At 40.4% G+C, this 20,479-nt stretch overlaps 1 protein-coding gene across 2 annotated transcripts in view; it reads right to left on the bottom strand.

Annotated features, from left to right (window-relative positions):
• Nucleotides 1–3,981: 3,981 nt before the first annotated feature.
• The window catches only part of RFTN1 (raftlin, lipid raft linker 1), a 102,058-nt gene continuing 85,560 nt past the window's right edge, over nucleotides 3,982–20,479 (bottom strand). For both annotated transcript variants that reach the window (XM_074861454.1, XM_074861464.1), the window contains exons 8-10: nucleotides 10,950–11,053; nucleotides 9,461–9,542; nucleotides 3,982–6,396 (exon numbers count right to left, since the gene is read on the bottom strand). In XM_074861454.1, the coding sequence (XP_074717555.1) occupies nucleotides 5,959–6,396; nucleotides 9,461–9,542; nucleotides 10,950–11,053 (624 nt within the window). In that variant the 3' untranslated portion in view covers nucleotides 3,982–5,958. The remainder of the gene's footprint in view (nucleotides 6,397–9,460; nucleotides 9,543–10,949; nucleotides 11,054–20,479) is intronic.

Genomic DNA, 20,479 nt, shown 5'->3' with positions numbered 1-20,479 from the left:
CACAAGAATACTACTGTAATTGTTGCAGCAGTTGAGTGAACAACTGAAATAATCGTAGCGCTTTCTGAGTGTCAAAGAAAAAATCCATACTTGCTGCAGCTCAGACCAAACAGAACGTGAGGCAACAGGCTCTACTTTCAATCAGGAGGAGACTCTTGAGTGCCGGACCTTATAGAGTTGCCTTTTGGGGACAGTACCACGAGGAGGGTTTGCCTGTAAGTTTTCATCTTCTGGTGCCTGCAGCCTCATCCACTTAGGTCTGCGGTTCTACACCACGTGCTCTACACGCAAGTTGAGCTGACTTGCTTCTGCAGCAGTCACTGCAGAGCCAGGGGGGATGTCTCGCCAAATTCCCTCCTACTCAAACGAGAGGAAGATTCTTTCTGAGTACCCCTATTCCAAGGAATGGTCCTTGTTTGTTCACTCTGGAATGTAAATAGGACAGCATGCTTGTCACAAAAAATAAAACCAAGGGGGTTTTGTGTTCACAGATCAGAACTGACAGGTTGGAGCTTGATGCTTGAAGGAAGCTGGACCTTTTTTTGCGCTGAAACATGCAATACATTGCTATTGGGAGGTACTGGTGCCCTGAAATAAAAACCATGCGCTAGGCTCCTGCATGTTTTACCAGTGTAATGATAAAAAGATTCTGAGAAGCCTTTAAATGTTGGGGTTTTTACAACTTCTAAATCATTAAGTGGATTATAAACTGGTTTACCCTTTTTTCCCTTAATGCACAGGCTTTTTTCAGCCCAAATGACATCTCTTTCACAAACCACTCCTCAGACTTGCACCAAAACGTCCATTTAACAAAAGGCATTTCAAAACCCTTTCCTTCTGTAATCATCCTCTTTTCCCTCTAACCTCTTTCTGTCATCCCCTGTTATACTCAGATTGAGCGCTATGGGGCAAGGACACATCTAATTGTACGGGCTCACCCGCCTGAGGAGGCGTATTAAACACACACACACTCTGCATCAAAAGATAGAGGAGAAGACAAATTTCATACCTCCCCACCCCCAAAGACCAGTAACCTCAGTTACTGTTAACAGGAAGTTCTCTCTTACCTTGAGCAGTTATCCTGCCAAAGGGCACAGAACACCTTCATTCTGTAATGCAAGTCATAGTGATAAATGCCATTTCTGAGCCAAGAAGCTGGGAAAGTTGTTAACATCCCCTTGCTCCATAGCCTTTTCCTCTTGACTTTAAGAATCTTTGGAAATCTTTCTAGACTTTAGTGGTCTTGTAGTGAAACATCAGTTTCACCTTAAAGACTCCACCATAATTGAAGAGAGAAAAAAAAAACCAACAGGAAAATTAACCTATATAAACATATGCTCTACAAATAATTAAATAAATGTGATATTAGCCTACACTGGCGGGAACAGAGAGCAACTGCTGCTGTCCAGCAGCTACTGAGATGGAGAAATATTCTCATCACATTGTTGAATCATAACATGTAATCTTAGAAAATATTTATTCCTCTTACCTTTGTGTCATCAGCTAAGGAGCAACTTAAGGAGGAAAAGTAGACTGATACATTTTTTGTAACAAAATACAAGGAGTGAGATAGATATGTGTCTATCTATACATTTACATTTGAACTTAGTGTGATGGTTTGTGAGTTACCTGGTGTTACAGTCATCTTAGACGGAATCTTTTTCTTCTTCCTGTGACATTTCTTTTACCAGTTTGCTGTGTGCTCATCTGGTACAATGAATATGAAGTATTCCTATAGGATTTGCATTAATTAACTGGGAAAAAAAGTGGCTATTCAGTAACCATTACATCATTTGAGTTTGTAGGGTGCTTTTAAAGTGAATAACAGAAAGCACTTAAATTGAAAGCCTTTTTCCCCCTTCAGCATATAGGTAAGGTACTGATTAGAGTCACCTGCCACATTCAGCACCACAGGCACCTTTCTGCTGGTGGAGGCTCTGGCAAGGATTGCCTTTTAAAGCCAGAAGCACATCTCCACTAACAGCCCTGGAGATACATGAATTGCGTCCACAACTCTTAATTCGTAGGTGTGTTGATATTGTTAGCCAGCATTCCTCATACTTTTGAGAAGCATTTATCGGCAAGAAATTAGTATCTGCTCTTCTTATACTCTTTGGTTTTGGGAGGATGAAATTCCTGGGTAAAAAGCTGATCGTGCTTTATTTCTGCCCTATAATTGGCTCCCTGAGGCAAATGTATGGAGTGATGACAACTACAAAGAAAAAGCAGGGTATCCAAATGCAGAGCCCTTCCCCTGCTCACCTCAGAAACTGAGGCTGACAGAGGAGCCAAATTAGGAAAAAAAAAGTATATTGTTTTGTACTTAGCTTCATTTCCATGCCTATGTTAAAGCTACTTTGAGCTATTTCAATCATACTGTTTTCAAGTGCACTAATCCAATAATCAAAGAAATTACACAAGATGAAGTGTCAGTCAAATCGTTTGTTCATTTAACCCCCTCTAAACTCTAAACTATTTTCATTATGATGCTTCAACACTTTGGACTTCCTACCCATGTTAGTTCTACCCCTCTACCCCAGCCCCCCACTGTTTGTTTCAATATAAACCCCCTTTTCCATCTTTCATTTAATTCAGCTGCTCTTTGCCATCTTCATTCAGCCTTTGACATTTCTTCACTTGTCTAAGCTGGATTTTCTCTTTTGAACTCATCCCATTTAACAATTGTTGTCTTGTTTAGATGACCACTTGCTCTAAACACCAGCATGCTTAACTTCTCCCCACAGAGCAGCCCGCGTGCTCCTTCCTCAAAGACAGGTAACTCTTGGGACCGGTCTACACACGTGAGTTTTGTTGCTCTAATAAATTTATGTCCAAATACACCGAAGTGCCACTTGTGCATGCTGTTGTGCTTCACTGTCACCAGCCAGCATCAGTGACACATGGTAGCACAACCCATCAGCTGCTTCCCCAGTTATGCTGGCAATACTCTCTGGTGTCTCCTTCCCTTACAAGAGAGGAATGGTAAGATTAGTTTGCGTCCTTACTGGGAGATTCTGCCTAGTTTGGGGGAAAGAATAGGTTGGGCTTAAAATGGTGGCTCTCTGTGGGAAAGGAAAGGGCCTGGCTTCCCTCTCCACCTTCTGCTGGGGATGACAAACCCTGCTATGGAGCTGCTGGCTCAGAGTATCTGTGGCTTCTCTGGGTGAGAAGTTGGTATGGAGCCTGCCCTCACCCCACGAGTGGAAGATTGAGGCTGTACCTCTGCAGCCAAACTCCTATTTCAGCCTCTCCCACACACGGTGTCTCCACTGCTGGCGTATTTCTCCACATTGGTCAGGCTTTCAGATTCAGGAATTAAGCTCTGGCCTAGCTCTTTCTCTTCTCCATTCAGGCTTCAACTAAGGTGATGACCGCTTGCTTTCACTTCCTTGGCTGCTCCGGTGGTCTTGCTTTTTCAAGCCTCAAATGGCAAAGGCAGCTGTGATAAAATGCACGTAACAGCTGCTGTACCCCACGCCCACCCTCCCCAGCCCTCAACACATCTGTATCATCCGTCTACAAGGAGATTTAAGCTCTCTCTCAGCTTACTTGAGACGGGGCACAGTGAAAGCACATGCACAACTCCAGACAGCTGAACTAACTCAGAGTAATTCAAAGTCACAAGTTGGAACTATGTGGGTACAAAACCAAACCCGTTTGCCCTTTTTAAACTGAAAAAAACATTAAAGTTCTCTTCGAATCCTCCCAACTCTAAGCTGCATTACAGGAACTGTAATGCAGGAACAAGCTGGCATTACAGGAACAAAGTTTTAAATCAAGCTTTCACTTAAAGAAGTGCAACTTCCTCACAGACCTTTACATGCTCTGTCACACCAGTGACGAAAAACCAAGTAGCCAGTTCTCTAGCACTGGTAACTACTGCTAATTCAGTAGTAAGGAGCTTCCCCTCATCACCACTTAGAGACACCAAGTTTCTCCTTTTGGGGACAAATTATCGTCAGTTGTGCAAGTACCACAAATAAGAAATCTCCACATGACCTTTATTTCCCTTTAGTTTTGTAAGAAGCTGAGATCCAGATAAACAAGGTCAAAATTGCAATCCAATAAATGCTTTCTGTTCAGAAATATTTGGAGAGTTCTTCCTACTGCAACACTTTCTACTAGTAGAATGTTCATTAAATATAGTGAATTTTTAAACAAGATTAATACAAAGCTAGTCCTTGAAATAGAAACCATCAGTAGAAGGATCTTATGCTAATAAAATATGCAAACAGGTACTTAAAACTGTACAGAACAGAGACCTTGTATTTAAGTAGAACAACTGAAACAACCTATTTTTGAGGCTATTGGAACTCCAGTCTAATCTCAAGAAACAGAATGAAATAATTGAAAAATACCACCAGAAATTGAAGTTACTTATAGTCCTCTACTTAAACCACTGAATTCAAAATAAAAAACTCTTTAATCAATGAAAAAACTATCACCGTGCTTTGTGTGTGTGAAATCAAATGGTTTAAACTTGAGTGCCGCTGTCCCAATTAGATGAATATTCACAGTGGTATGATTTTTCCCTTCTCTGAAATGTTCTGCCAACTGTGTAATTTTTAGGCGTGGAAAATGCTTTTGAACCACTCTAGGTGTACATTTGATACACAACATAGTTCTTTGTACAGCATTTTGATTTGAAGACTAAGGAAAATTATCAGGCACAAATCAGTCAAGGGAAAAAACAGCAAATCACTTACAGAGCTCTTTAAAAAACTAAAAGCAGGGGAATTTAGAATGTATTTCCCACCTTCTTAACAGATTATTTGACCACTTCTAAACAGGGATGAAGGTGGTTAAGAAGAGGGAAACAACTACTTCCTACATTTTTAAGGATACTGAAGTACTTGGAGAACATTGGCACAGAAACTATATTACACATGTACATTCACTTGTAAATATTTTAAATGTAAGTCCAAACATAAAAATGTTGGTAATTTTACAGAATCCCGTTAGGTATCAGTCCCAAAATATGGTTATTTGTATAAAAAAGCCCCTCTATTAAAGCATTTGCATTTTGTAAGGTTATTTAGTGACGTTTGGTGGCCAGTGACCCCTGCTATTTGTCTACAATTTCAGTTCTTTCTCACAACACCTAACAGTGAGGAAGTAATGCAAAATCACCTGGAAGGATCAGGAGGTAACATCTAATTCCAATTTTTGTGAAGATAGCCACTGACAGAAGCATGTTTTACCTGCTTTGTTTCCTGTTTTTCTATCTTCTGAAACCCCCCCAACTATTGATGAACTGTTGACTGGCAAAGAGAACATTAAAGGTGAGCAAATAGGAAACCGCATTTTAGATTGGAATCATCTGCCTCACAAAAATTTACCAGGGGGTTTGTTTACCCAGTGTGCCTAAAATAGGTATGTGATTTGCTTATTGCTTAAAAATCTGCAAGAGTTAATAAAATTCAGAAGAGAGAATCATCAATAAGTATGCTATTTGAGATAAATACAGATATCAGACATCTTACCTAAGCTTTCCAATTTCAGCCTGTTTAAGCCCAAATACCATTTTCATGACACTACAAGCTTAATGACAAAATAACATATGGCACAATAACTTCTCCAGCAAAGATATGTGGACAAGAAAGTATTATAGAGTAAAATCTGACCAAGTGGAATGTTTGCCCTGACCTAGATACAAACCTAGAAAAACCCAAGTATGTTTTCTGTTCCTACTTTTTAAAGTGTAGCTCTAGGAGATAGCGTAGGGCATTTCCCACTCTGTAAACAGGATGGAATTTTGCAATTAATTTCTGTGGGTTAAAAAGCCCAGGCCCTGTAGTTACTGAAAACATCAAGATATCGGTGTGCTAAGGAGCAAAGTAAGTACAATGCCAAAGAAATGCTGAATTGAGCAATGGAGTTAGCAATGGTGATTAGCAGAATCTGTTCTTTTGTCTTGGCAAAGTATCAGCAACTCACAGGATTCTTCAAACGTAGGTCTTACTCACAGGAGCAGTCCATGTCCAGCCCTGCCCCATCGCTGCCGTTGCAGCCGTCCGATACTGGAGCACAGTCTCCCCCCTCTGTTACCTGATCCGCACAGCAGCCAGATGTACTCTGGCTGAGGCAAACCTGCACATCATTGTCATCAGTATCGTAACTGGCAGGACATGTTTCTTCTGACGCCCCATCGTGATGGGTACCTCTGTCATTGGTCCCAGCTACCTCATCTCCCAAGTCTATGACATCACCCAGCTGCTGTTCTGGATCAGGCTTGGCTGATGTTGAGATTTGTGCTTCTAAGTTTCTTGTGTTCTCTGTGACTTCAAATTCCTGCTTCTCCTCTGCCATTTGCTTCTCCCTAGTACTTAATTTAGCCTTTGTGGATTTCTTCATTTGTTTGTTGTGCATGTCTTCTTTGGAGAACCTCCAGTGAAACTACAAGGAAGAGATCCAAATGTTAAAGAGAATCTCACATGGACATTTACTTTCCTGAGTAGAAATGTTTTTATTATTTATTTAATTCAAAGACTAGTTTAACCAAAACAACCTAAGATTAAAGAAACCTGCATGACTAAAACAGACGGCTTAAGATCATTTGTGCCAACGCATATTTACCCGGAGAAAAGAGACTGATGTATTCTGCTTCTGCTGTTTCAAATGCCTAGTGGGTTCCTCTCCACACGCTGTGTCACTGTTGAGGCCTGCAGCACCCTGGCACCCAACCTGCACTCTGCGCAAAGCAAGACTATGCAAAGCTGCACAAGTGCAGACAGAGGAAGCAATCCTATGGCATTATTCCAATGTTTTTCACCAGGTGAGCAGCAGAACTAACACCACACTCAAGACTATACCCAAACAGTACAATACTCTGAAATAAATGGACCTTCCAAGGAAAGCCAGACCATGTTCCATGCCACTGCAGAGCCACCCTACATGTTTGCTAAGTACATGTGAATGTGCACAAACATTTCGTCAGCAGTGCTCATGCTGATGGGAACACAGGGATGGGTTAGGGGCTGATGTTTGGATGGCGTAAATAATCTCATCAGGACATTCAGGAAATTCAGCTGTAGTCCAAAAGCCATTATGCCAGTGCAACCAGGTCTGCGCCAAAGTTGGTCAAAAGAAGGACTCGTGTTCGTAAATTTTTGATCCAGATACTTATTCCTTAATCAAAAGGCCATTCAAAACCTGTTAAGTTTATTAGATTTCAAAGACGGAACAATGCTCTTTCCTTCTGCTAGACAGAACTTAATGTAAAACGAAAAGGGGAAAAAAAAAGAAACTTGCTTTCACAAGATTCTTCTTGGTCTTACTTAGAGGAAGCTATCTTTCACTTAAATATCATTACAGTTTAGAGAAAGAGGAAAGATAACATCTCAGTTCTAGAGCTCAACTGTTTAAAATTCAGAGACACTTGAATATTTTCCTCTTTAATTTGCAGAAGTGCCGGGCACTCAAAGCTCCCCTATAAAGCAAAGCTTTGATGGAAGGTAAGATCAGGGCCCTAAATGGGATAAAGATCAAACTGTAGGAGACTCTGTATGTACGTGCAAACATATGTATACCTAGTCAGGTATTTATACTGTATTTCACAGAAATACATACAGCTAGTTTCTGCTGAAATAAGCATCGCTTTTGTATGAAGTGAATGAACACGGTTACCTCATCTCTGACTGAATATTGAGCTAATAAGAGTACTTCTGTCTTATCGAAAAGCAAATTGTACCACTACTTGCATGTTTCCTTTTCTGCTCCTCTGGCTAAACTAAACAGCCTTTGGTTGGTGTGCATAGATAGGATGAATCAGTTTCCAACACTGCAATGTCCTTTTAATCTTATCAGCTTATTTCCCTTCTCCGAGGGGTTATCTATAAAGATTTTAGACATGCCGTATCACAAGTTAAAAAAACCCTGAGAGCCTGTGACATTATACGTGCAGAATATTCAGCAACTGAAGCAAATTCTGGGTTTGGCATCTCTGATGTGACTTACAACAACCACTTACAGATGTTGAACCAGTCTTACATTTCTTTATAATCAATGTACCCCATTTCTCCTTGACCTCTGGTATGAAAATGTGCTGTAGTGATTTTTGCCCTCAAATATGTCTATATCTTTAACACTGCCAATGAGTAAATCCTTTGTTTTGTGAACCAGACGTTTTAAATAAGTTTTTATATCTCTGAATGAAAAAATTTTAACAAAGTTTTGAGTCATCTGGACGGTATGCATTTGTTACTATAATACAAGAAATCAGTATCATACTAATTTCTCTATTTGAAGACAATCACTTATAGGTTCCCACCCCTTCCTTTAAAACCACACACAGCGGTAGGAAAAGAATGACCAAATACAGGCACTCCAACCCTCATCCCAAGAATCCCTTTAATCACCTGAAAACAAAGAGAAAAAACTAGAAAGATGAGCTTTATGACATTCACAGAATACTCTGGGCTCCAGCTTCACTAATGAGAGGGTAAATCCTAAATCACAGCTGTGTTCCCAGCAGTCCTCTCCTACTTCAGTCAGTTCAAACTCTCTCCTGGTCTCCACTGTATCTAAAAGATGACTTTAACAGAACCAGGCTTCAAAACAGTGAGGGCTTTATAGATGAATACTGTCTGTAATTATCTAAAATGTTGGGTAGAATGCTCCTAGTGCTCAGCTCTGCTTAGCGTTTCCAATCTCCTACTCTAGCTCAGCTTCTGCAGGGCCTCGTGCGGTCTCAGGTGATGTTTGGCTGCCCAGCACTCACGTAAGTGCACAGAGCTAAATAAAAATGAGCCTGTATTAATTAGCAAACTTTTCATCACATGGTTTCAGAGATCTTTTCCATACTTTACCTGGCCTTTCTGATTCCTCTGCATACTGAAAGGGCAAGGCAAATTCGAGTATTATAGGAAGGTCAGCACTTTCCCAGTTTCCAGTCCTTGTATTTCCCTCCCAGCTGTAGAGTGTGACAGGTTTGGGCAGGGATTCCCACAGCAACACATTTAAAAATGGAAATGCAAATACATATGTGTATCCACACAGATACATCATTAGCTGTCAGCTACCTTCTCGAATAATTTAGCTGGATTTGGGAGGCTTTTTTTGGTTAAATTCTAGCAGAATCACTTAACTTTCACACAATAGATAGAAACACCAGCCAAGATCAGGTCTACATTGTGTTAGGCTCTACCAAAACACAGAGCAAGAAAGAGAAAGCAATTTAAACCGAAAAGACTGGCAATAGGTGAGAGAATACACCCGGTTTATCTAAAGGGAAATCTACGTTTTCTTCTGCTGCCATGAGTTCAACAGAGAATGAAATATAAGAGTTTTCACATCATTTGAGCATTTTTTGTTTCCTTCATTTGAATGGTTCAATTCCTTGTGTCTTGCTACCGTATTACAGAAACATTGAATAGGCCATTTTTACTTCTACGGGAAATCAATTACAATATTAAAATACCACTACCAAAAAACAAACAAACCAGAACTCAAGGTTATTTACCTTAGATTCTTTTTTCTTTGCTTTCTGGGGCAAAGAAGGTCTCTGAAGAAATACAATTTGCTTTGTAGATAAATTCCCCTCCCTGAAAAGAAACAAACGCACACTCCTGAGAACGAATTAAATTCACATCCAGCATCATTCAAAGCAAAAATCCATCTCAGTAATTTACTTCTGCAGGTCAAAGAAGAACAAAATGAAGAAGGACCTAAACACTGCCTGCCTCCAGTGTCTTTGAGCAGCCTGGTATTTTGGGGGGAAAAAAGAGCAACTGTTCTGCCTGACAGAGGCTGTCAGCCTGTGACATACTTTTGCTGAATGTTTTAGCATTAGTGTGTAAATACAGAATAAACTATTTGGAACAAAAAAGCAAGAAACCCAAGCGCCCCAGTGCCTGTGTCGCAGTGACACCGGAGAGCCCCCTCCCTCCCGGGCACGGATCTGGAACGGGGCTGGGTGGTCCCTACAGGTCTGCAGCATGGTAGGATGCACAATCACATGCCACCAGCAGTTAGACTGCGTGTACCCTTCTGCACTGTCAACCTGACCTGTGTTACTGAAGTTATAAATGGGATAAGGAAAGCTAGAAGAAAACCATATATACCTTTAAGAGACAAGGCTTATAAATCATAATTGTGATTTTCTATTCATGCCTATATTTAAACATATAAGAAAAGCTTAAATATCGTTTTTCCCTCAGCACAGATGGCCTTTACTTTTTAGGTTTTTATGTGTAGGAGTAGTCTTCATCTACATCTCATAAAGAACTGGGCATATTTTTACTTTTTTAAGATAAAAAATCATAGCCGATTTTATTGGTGTGTATATATATATATAAATATATTCCTGACCAGTGAAAATTCAGAAAGCACCATCTTCATGATTAACAAGCTGGATGATTTTTTTTCACCACAGTTATTAAGAATATTTTTAAGTGATTTGCATTTATATTTAAAAACTCAGAATATTAACAATAGCAAAGTAGACCACAGAATGATTATATATGCAAACAAGGCTACTAGAGTGATGATACACACCAATGTCACCCGGTTCTAAGCTCAGCTAGACTGTGTGTATCAGCAGCATTAGACAGATAACGATTAAGAATAAAATTACTTTTCTTCAGATAGGCAACATCTCACTCCAAACATTATCACATGTTTTGTCTTTGCTCTAAGAGGAGATACTGGAAGATCCAGAGCAGGAATTTTACAGTCAAGGAGTTTACAGAGAGGCAGACAATATCCAGAAAATTCATGCAGAAACCGTACTGCCACCTCACAGTATTTTGCCCACCAGACATGTGCTTCCTGCCACATGCGGCTTGTGATGCTCGGAAAACCCAGAGAACAGCTGCAGCGGGGTTTGCAAGGGCAGCCACTGCGTGTGTGCAAGGAAATCCACGCTAACTGCACAGAGAATTGCTTGTACAGACTGTGGTGCTCGTACAGCAACTTCCCTGGCCAAAAGGCAGCACCCACCCTCTCCCTACCTGTTTGTCTTCACAATTGGAGTAGGAAGCACGCACGTCAGCTGCCAGCCGTACACAGCAAGGGAATTCAGCAGCGGAACGTAATCTGTCTGCACTTCAACTCCCTAGGAAAGAACAATCAACAGTTAGTGGCACCACTTGGATTGTGACATTCAGTTTGACACACAAAAAACCCAACCAAACTACAAGAAAAAAATATGCGTGTAGATTTTCTGGGAGGGAGAAAGGGGTTTTGTACTGAAGTGGGTTGTATGTTCAGCTAGGCAGGAAGGAAAACGTTCGAAAACATGAGACACAAGACCTGTACATCGCAAACTGGTAAACTGAGCTTGTTTAAAATGGTAAACATCTGTGATCTTGTTTTTACACTGCCTGAGTCATCCATCTATCTTTAGATGATTCCAGCTCTGAACAGGACAAATTCACTGTATTTTATCAATTATCTCCCCCTAAGCAAAAAGATATTTCAGTAGTTAAAAAAAGACAACATTGCTTTGCCCAGAATCTGTGTTTGTCTATGCTAGTGTAAATCCTTGAAAATCTGTACTGAAATCAGTCTAGTTACTTTGCCATGATGGATCAAGAGCAAAACAGCCAACAACAACAACAAAAATAACATGTAAGTACAGATCTATTCCTTTTATCACCCCCAAATACGCATCGCTTCCTTGTTATTCTGAATCAGGAAATCTGTGGGCGAGACCAAAGCATTGCCTTTCAGTGCAGAAGTCTGGCTCCAGCGCAGATCTACCCAGCCGAGCCTTGCAAATTCTCTTTCTACTAAATGGCAGACTCTGTAATTCACACAGAAAGAACCACTGGTGGTTTCAACAAAGATTGCTCCAGTGAGGTGTCTAATTGCCAAGACTTCCAGTAATTTAACAAATAGATGCTAGAGCATATTTACTAGCTTTTAATTTTAAAAAACACAAAGCAGGCAAATGGTAACTACTACTCTCTACAAATATAACTATATTCCATTGGAATAACAATTGTATTTGCCAGAAAGCTCAGGCACTTACACTGTTTCATGTGCACGCAAGGAGTTTTAACTGCCAATTCTTAACACTGGGTAAGGCACAATAGTTTTGCAGCTCCAAAAAATCCATTTATTCCGCAGTAATGAAATAGTCATTTGATCAAAACTAATCCAAATCCTGCTGTACTTATTTCAAGGTATTTTAGTGAATTCCAATCTCAGCTATTCCTTTCTTCTAAGGAATGCAATTTAGGTCACTTGATATCTTTATAACTGAATGACTGCCTGACTATACCTATTAAAAACCTGATCATGACTACAAATGCAAATAGCTGAAGAAGCTGTATCATTCCTGTTTAAAAAGGAGAATGTTTTAAAAAGCTACTCCAGAAAGTGCACGCAAAAGAACACTCTACTAACATTACTTCTGATTTCTGTACAGAGGCTTTCAGGGGCTTGCAGAGATACTGCTACTTTACAATATCACCGTGTACAAAACAGAATTGCTAACTCCAGGAGAGGAAAGAGATGCCCTGCAAGAAGGGAGCAATAAGGCGCAGCCTTTGACTCACGTCCTCTGAAGTGATCAGGACTTATCCCACAGCTGTGATTGTGGTAGATTCAGAGTCTCCTCAGACTCCCATTTCCCTCCATAAGATGGATATTTCTGCCCTCTTTCCAGTTTTTAAAATAGAGTGTCCAAAGGTAATGCAAAAATTATGGCATATCTAGACGCCTTTAAGAGCTAATGTTTCAAGAAAACACAGTAACATACTGAGATTTATGAGACTGGTCAACAACACCTTCCAAAAATAAAGACAAAACTATGCAACATGAGCATTAAGAATAAGGTCAGAGCACCCACCATCGCAAGCCCACCACGAGGTGCCTGGAAGAACACATAAAATGATCTGACCAAAACATTCCCTCCATCAAACAGTGTTTTGCAGAAGAAAAAACAGAAGGAGCTTACTCATTTAGAGGGCGGAAGACTAGCAGGTCAGGAAAGACAGGCACAGAGGACTTGTTTGTGCCCCAAGCCACATCTTATGTTGCAAAGAGGATTTCTGTTTTGAATTCATTGCCTAAGGTTGGCGATTAGCAAGGAGAACCTTCTTGCATCAGAATGTGCAACAAACGTCAAAAATCAGAGGGTGATTACAGCAATGAGGAAGGACATCAATACCACGCAGAGCTCATTTGGCTGCTGCAGAAGCCAAACTGTTTCAGGGATGCGCCGTCACTCCTGCCACAGCCCACTGTCCCTGCAGGCTCTGAGTGGCGAGACAAGGCTGGCTTTGGACCTGTCTGACTTGTCAGGATTAAGCATTCATCTGCAGCAGATGATGTTGTATTTCACAATCCCAGTGGTGCAGAAAGGAAACGCGCAGGTAAACACATTCAAAAGTGTAAAGTTATTGGAAAATAAATTTAAGGTTAAATTAAAGTCAGTTGGGCTTAAAGAAAATTTTTATAAAGAATCTGGAAATGTAAAAAACTCTGTTGAAAGAGTGCTGTACAACTGTTACAAAAAGGTGACCTCTTACTTTTCGTATGTGCTGGTACCCGACACCACAATCTGTGTGCTAGGCTGTTTGGAGGAAGGAAGCGTATACATTGTGCAGAGGTGCACACCTCCTCCGAGCTCCACATGCTCTTTAACAAGCTCTCTCCGCCTCTGCACGACGCTTTGCTGGAGGCAGACACCGCACCTTCTCCCCAGCTCCCCAGGGGAATAAACTACTCCTAATAATTGGCTGCGTTTGAAGATGATAGACAAGAGAAAGAAGTCACTCCTGAATAAACAGGTGTAATTCATATGGGCTTTAAGCTCATAACTTGCAAATACAGGTAATTGAAGCTTTCTTTAAGACTACAAGAAATGACTTCTCTCTCTCCCTCCCCCTCCTGAATCATTGGTTGTAATCCTACCCCAAGACTGGAATTTGTGTGCCAGCAGGAGTCACAGTTATACAGACCTTTAATTGGTGTCATATTAAATGCTTTCCAAAGCAAAAATGATTCTAAACAAACAATACACTGAGGGACGGGTGCAGAGGAAAAGAGTCATCCTGCATTCATTTTATATTTAATACAATAATTAAAATTATTTTATCTATTATTATTTGATACAATGGAAATAAAATTTCAAACATACAGTTCCATAAGATGAAATTGCAATGCTCTTTCTAGCTAGCAAATATTGGATTTGAACGCCAGCAGAAGTAGAAAGTACATGCCAGAGCTCTACTGAAAAAAAAGTGTTCAAATAATGCGTCTCAAACTGGGAGACATTTCATTCAGTGAAAGGGTGGAAAATTTTAATTAACTTGCTTCCCACTCTCCTGTGGATGATAAGTAATCTCTGATCACACCTTGAGTGTCAAGAAGCCAGAGCATATTGAGCTAGGTTTTTCCCTTGACTTGCATCACATGAAAAGAATTAATTTTATTTATAGTTGTACTGTTTTCAACATTTTCTTCTTTCACAGTTGCTTCTGCTCATTAGAAAAACAAATATAAAAAAATTGTAACAATAATATCTAGGGCAAGCCACACAAACAACTGCGTTAACAATTTTTCTTTTCTTTTTCCCCCCTACTGCCGCAATTTTAACCACAGCAAGATAATAAACAAGACAACTACTAAGCTCTTGTGAGACAGAAGTTCTTTAGAAATCATTCTTTCCTGGGTTAAGTGAATGTGATTTAGTTACACAAGGCAGCTATGGATTGTCACTATTTAATATTTTTTTCCAACATGGATTAAAGAGTGGAAGATTGAAAATCACATTAAATACATCTTAATAAAACCTTTATCAGCAAATCCTAACAGACTGCATACTAAGATCTACAGACAGATGGCAAAGAGGATGGGAAATAAAAAACATGAGTTGCTTTTAAAGTGTAACCTACTGTTTGGTGAGGAAAACGGGCAGTGTGTTCAAACCCGGTTCCTTATGAAAAAAATAAAGGGGAGAGCCCACGAGGGAGGCAACATGCGCCCCCAGCCGGGGCTGGTTACCAGTACCCACCACTGCCAAAGCCAGAGCTTTCTGCTAAGGCACTGAAGGGAGGAAGAGGAAGTGGTGAAGACAGGACTTGCGCCTCAGTGGAAAAGACAAATAAAATGAGAGAAATTGAATACACGGGCTGTGTGAGAATAACCTGGTAAAAGCGTGCAGCAAACGTTTTATGTTTGCAGTAACAGACAACAAGGAGACTAAATCCAAGCTCTAAATTTGTGAATTATTTGCCTTTTTCCTTTTCAGACTTCGCCCAAAAGGTAATTTCTGCTAACAATATAACATTATCGATCCATTAAAAACATTTATTGGAAGCAAAAGAGAAGTTTCACAAGTGTTTCAGCAATAAAAGTTGGACTATGCTCCTCTAGTATTGAGGTGCTCCTAAATTTCCATGTGTAATACACCACAGCACCTTGCTAGCGGACGCTCGCCACACACCCATTAGCTGTAAAGCACAGGAGTGTGGGACAGCTCCTGCACCCTTAGAAACCACCAGTGGCTTTTGGCAGCAGATAGGTCACTGACCAACATAGAGTGGGTGCCAAATTGAGACCTTGGTGGAAAGTTAATAGAACAAGAAGTAATAAATCCACAGACAGGCTTTTTGCTCATAATTCTGGGCATATGTAATTTAGAGTTATTTATGATTATTTAATATATGTGAATTCATGCACTGTGAAATATTTTTGAGACTGTAAGTCTGTAATACTGTACGGGGTAGCATCCTGTTAAGACAGTTCTGCGATTCAGATGTATCCAGTCACCATTTCAATACACACACAGGCTGCTGAGTAGCATTCACCTCTGTCTCCACATCTAGGGTAAAATAAAAAAAACAACCAAAAACCCCTCCTGTGCCCACAAAGCCCACTTCTCTCCATCACTTCTGCGGATGCAATTCTCCTTTCTAGCATATGTATAAACTAATAAAAACATCTGAGTGCTCCTGATATTGCCTGCACCTGTAACACAGAAGCACATTTGCACAGCAACACAATGTTGCATTTATAGAAGCACATGATAGGTAGCATAAGCTCCACAAGGTGAACGTGTTGACATGGAGAGTTCTCCACAAAGGAAGCACGGAAGCATCTTATGAAATGTGTCAAACTTACCATTGCACAGGCAACGCACACATGATAGGACAATGCCACGTAATTGGCCATGGAGCACAAGAAATATGTGATCCATCAGTACATTTTCTTAAATAACTCTGGCATTTTTAGTTTCACAATTCCTGCAACAGTTGCGCACTGTATCTCAAGGTGAGCATTGATCTTACTGTTTGGTCGTCAACTGTTCTGGGGAAAAAAACCCACATAGAAAAACACTACCTGAGAACTTGTATACTCCAGGGGGCCATACCACACACAGCTTAATCATCTCCATGCAGCTTCCCCAACATAATTTCCTTTGGTTATAATTTATTCTCAAAACAAAACTTGGCGTTTGCAAAATGGCTTTGTGCACCACTCCCACCATTATGGAACTAATAAGCTATTTCCATGAGAGAAATGCAGCTGAAGCACAGACCCTCTACTGCCACCAGTTCAGGCAGCAGGAGAGCAAACGTTGGCATTGCCCTTCACTTACGTGCAGGCTGTGTATGCGATTTACAGGGTCCCAGCACCTGCTTCTCATCCCTCAAAATGCTCAGGCCCCTCCCAAACCTGCCTGGCAGCAGCATAGGCTCAAAGAGGTGCATTAGCCAGAGCACTACTGCCTGCCCAAAGGTGACCTGCTGGGAGAAAGAAACGTGACTTGTGCCCTGTGTGGTTTTTTAGAAAGTGTAAAAGAGAACTGAAATACTTTTTCACAGCTTGTTCTTAAGTGGAAAGTTTAGATCTGGTATGCTCACTTTTTCCTGAAAGATTTTACGGGCAAGCAGATCTTGTCACAAACCTAAGCAAACTGTGACAGACAGGAAGTGAACATTTTATTCATACTGTTTTAAATCCTGTGCTTTTCTGCCTGTTTACTTCAAGTACCCTTTACTCACGTGGAAGAAGTGTTCACATTGTTAGACATTCAATACTGCCAGTGCCACAAAAAAGTATCAGGAAAGTTACAAGTTCCTATTGTTAGATTTTATTATTAAATTTATCAACAAAACCAAAGAAAGATTAGCCTGTGGATTTTAATCCTGTATAGAGTTCAGCAGACAAATATGTATGTATATATGCTGCTTTTGTATCTTTTATAAAAGAAAGAAACAAGAATTATAAAAACCTTTTCAAGGTAACAGGCTCCTGAAGGTTTTGTTCAGCTTTTCTTAAAAAGCAACAAGGGGCAAAATGCTGAAATATTATGCCCAGGCAACATATATGTCCTTTGGGTGATAAAGAGGGTCATGCACACAACTGCTTTTCATGCCCATCGTCATCAGCTCCTTTGCTGACCTCGTCATGCCTTTCCCCAATGGCCAGAGACAGCAGAACATAGCTTAACTGACATATGACCTAAATCAGATTTACAGACAAATCAAATCCTCATTTCCAGAGAATTTGTTTCAAGGCTTACATTAATGCAACTTGCAACTTAGGCTCAGCAGAGATAATTTTAAAAATCTTTTGATATGTCACACTTTAAAAGGTTTATCATGTCCTACAGCAGACACTGACCCCATTCAATTCTGTCAGGGAATGGCAACACCATGATGTAGTTGAGATTTTACTTCATGTCAGTACACCAAAGATATGCTATAGCAGAAAATAAAGAAGTGATGAATCACCAGCTGAAGATTTTCAATGAGCAAATACCTGTAAACTAAGGACAGTATTTTCAAAATGAACAAGGCTTCAGAAGCAGAACAATGCAGAAATCTAAAATAAATGTTACAGCACTCAATTTTAAAGACAGTATTAGCTATTTTGTCTTGGCTAATGGGGAAGAAAAGGTGACAGATTAGAGTTGGAGAGAGGGAATCATGCAGGCTCTGATTAATCAGAACTGTCTATCCACATTTGCCTACACAAGCAGAATTAAAAGCATCAAACAAGTTTTAGGGCTAGATCTCAGAGGCTGCAGTGGAACTAACATGCCCTGACATTTTTAGAGTTAAAGTGATAAGGAAGAGAGCAGCATTTTGTCATTAGAAGTCCTGTGGTCATTTGCAGGGGATGCCACAGCTCTACTTTGAGAAGAAAGAGTTAAATTACTCAGAGCTATTACATCCTGTCTGCTGCTTGGCGGGACCACATACTGTGACAGCTGCGAGCTTTACATCCTCTACAAACTGACATTTTACACACATACCAAGTGCATCACACTGTTCAGCTTGTTTTCTCTATTAGCCTTAGCAATTAAAAACGCAGCACTTTCTCTGCTAAGAAGTGTGCCAACCCCTCTCTTTTGCCTTTATGGTTAAACAGCAAAACTTTACCTTTTCATTTAGAAAGGTTCTCTTTTTATTACTAAGGGCATCAATACATGCTACATGTTTTCCTTTTTAAAACAGCTTTCTTTTGTTGTGGCTGAGATTCTTTTGTTTGTTTCTTCTTCTTAATTGGGATACAGCACAATAAATTTACATTCAGTTCAGACCACATCCGAACAAGTCCATGGCTTACCCAGATAATCAAATCTGATACAAATTTAAAATCAGGATCCATTATACACATTTATCTCATGCTACCCATCAGGGCTTCTTCCACTGCCTTGGTACAAACAAAAACGACAAATGGAAAAGGTTAATCTAGATCAGAGCTGAAGCTATACCAAAAAAATAAGAAAGTCTACATTAATGAGTCATTCCACTACTCCATAATTATCTCTGTGATAATTATACTTTGAAGTACTTATAACAGAAACAAAGCCTTTACTGGCTTTCGGACATCATCTGTCACTACTGAACTCCGTCTCCTTCCCTCTACATCCCCCGTTTTACCTCCCTTCCTCTGCCACTGCATTATTCCACATTTACGGTAAATAAAGGTGAATTCCGATGGGGTATAACAGAGAGGCGACTTGGTCTTCTGGGTACAACACTGGGCAAGTGCCTACAGATCCACAGGCTTCTAGTCTTTCTTTCATTCGATGACTTTACCTACCTATGCCTATTATGTCTCAGAAAGCAGGAGGCATGAAATATCCAGGCAGTTATTTAAATGTCAGGAGAAGAAAACAGAGGCGGTCAGTTCTGCTCTTCCTCTAAATAAGTAAGACCTTTGCAAGAGTTCCCCAATGCCTCAATCTCCTTCCTACAACAGGCTTTTTCTTCTCCGTATTCTTCCACTTTTGGCTGGTTGGGTAACACGTTCATAATGTCCCCAAAAGAGGGGCACTTGATCTCAAAAGAGCAAAACTGCAGAGAACACCCAGCATCCAAATTTTAAATTACAGCAGAGAACAATCTGATCATATCAACAAGCTGTGTATATGTCATTTTCTGAAACTGCACATACCGAATCTTATGTCTTATATCTTATGGAACAAGACACTCTCCACATTAGCCCTCACACAGACACGGTGTGCAGCCGTACAGCTCTCGTGACATACCAGATGGCACTGAGAGGTTGATTCCTTAATCTGGTGACCAGCTGTGTCTCCAGCATGGAATTGCTAGAATTGAAGGCAAATGATACTCCACCTAGCAGGCCTCTAATGCTTCAAGGGGCCCTGCTAGAAGATACTCTTCTGCTATGTCCTAGTGTTTTGGTCACCACTCTGCCATCACAGGATCCCTGTTACCAGATGCTGTCCTTGTCATGTAGCTTGAGATGAAACTTTCTTGTGTCCACACAGAGCAAACCAAGAGGTGCATAGGGTCATTATGCATAACTCTGTTGCACTATCCTACTGAGACAGAGAACCTTTCACTGGTTGTTTAAGAGCCAAACTGGTTCACACCAAGAAGAATCCATTTAACTCAGAAAGCTGTCTCCAACATGGCTATAAGTGACAGCTAAGGAAGAGGGTTTTTTATTTTTTTATACATATATATATATATACACACACACACACATATATATATATATCAGGGCAACCGTGTAGGATACCTGCTGCAAATGTTTTGTGTACTTCCTCTCAGCACGTCTGGTTTAGTTTCTACTGAAAGGAATCCAGTTTGTGCAATATGAGACCATTCTGTGATGTTAGGTGAGGCATATTAAGTGGGGAACATCAGGGGTTCCTCAAAATGCACTCCTCATCTGAATTAAAATGTTTGTATGAACACAGAGATGGATAAGGTAGAGCAAAAACCAACATCACTTCCACCTGAACCCATCTAAACTTCTTGAACCCGCAGCATTCTCCAGATCTGTTGCCTGCTCCATAAAGAATTCCCTGAAATATCTCCTTTTTGTTTGCTTTGCACCTGGTTCCAACTAGTGCCATTTGACAGTCCTTAGTTCTTATACTGGAAGAGATGGCAGTCAATCCCTATTTACATGCCTCCCATGATTTAGGAGACCTCCACCTATTCCATTCTCTGCAACCCTTCTCTTTTCCAGGCTGAAAGGACACACCATGTAAAGTCTTCCTAACATGGAAGCTGGCTGTATCACTGATCATCCTCACTGC

Source organism: Strix uralensis, chromosome 1, assembly GCF_047716275.1.
Source record: "Strix uralensis isolate ZFMK-TIS-50842 chromosome 1, bStrUra1, whole genome shotgun sequence".
NCBI classification, from domain to species: Eukaryota; Metazoa; Chordata; class Aves; order Strigiformes; family Strigidae; genus Strix; species Strix uralensis.
Note: the sequence above shows the minus strand (reverse complement) of the source record. Positions and strands in the feature narration are given on the sequence as shown.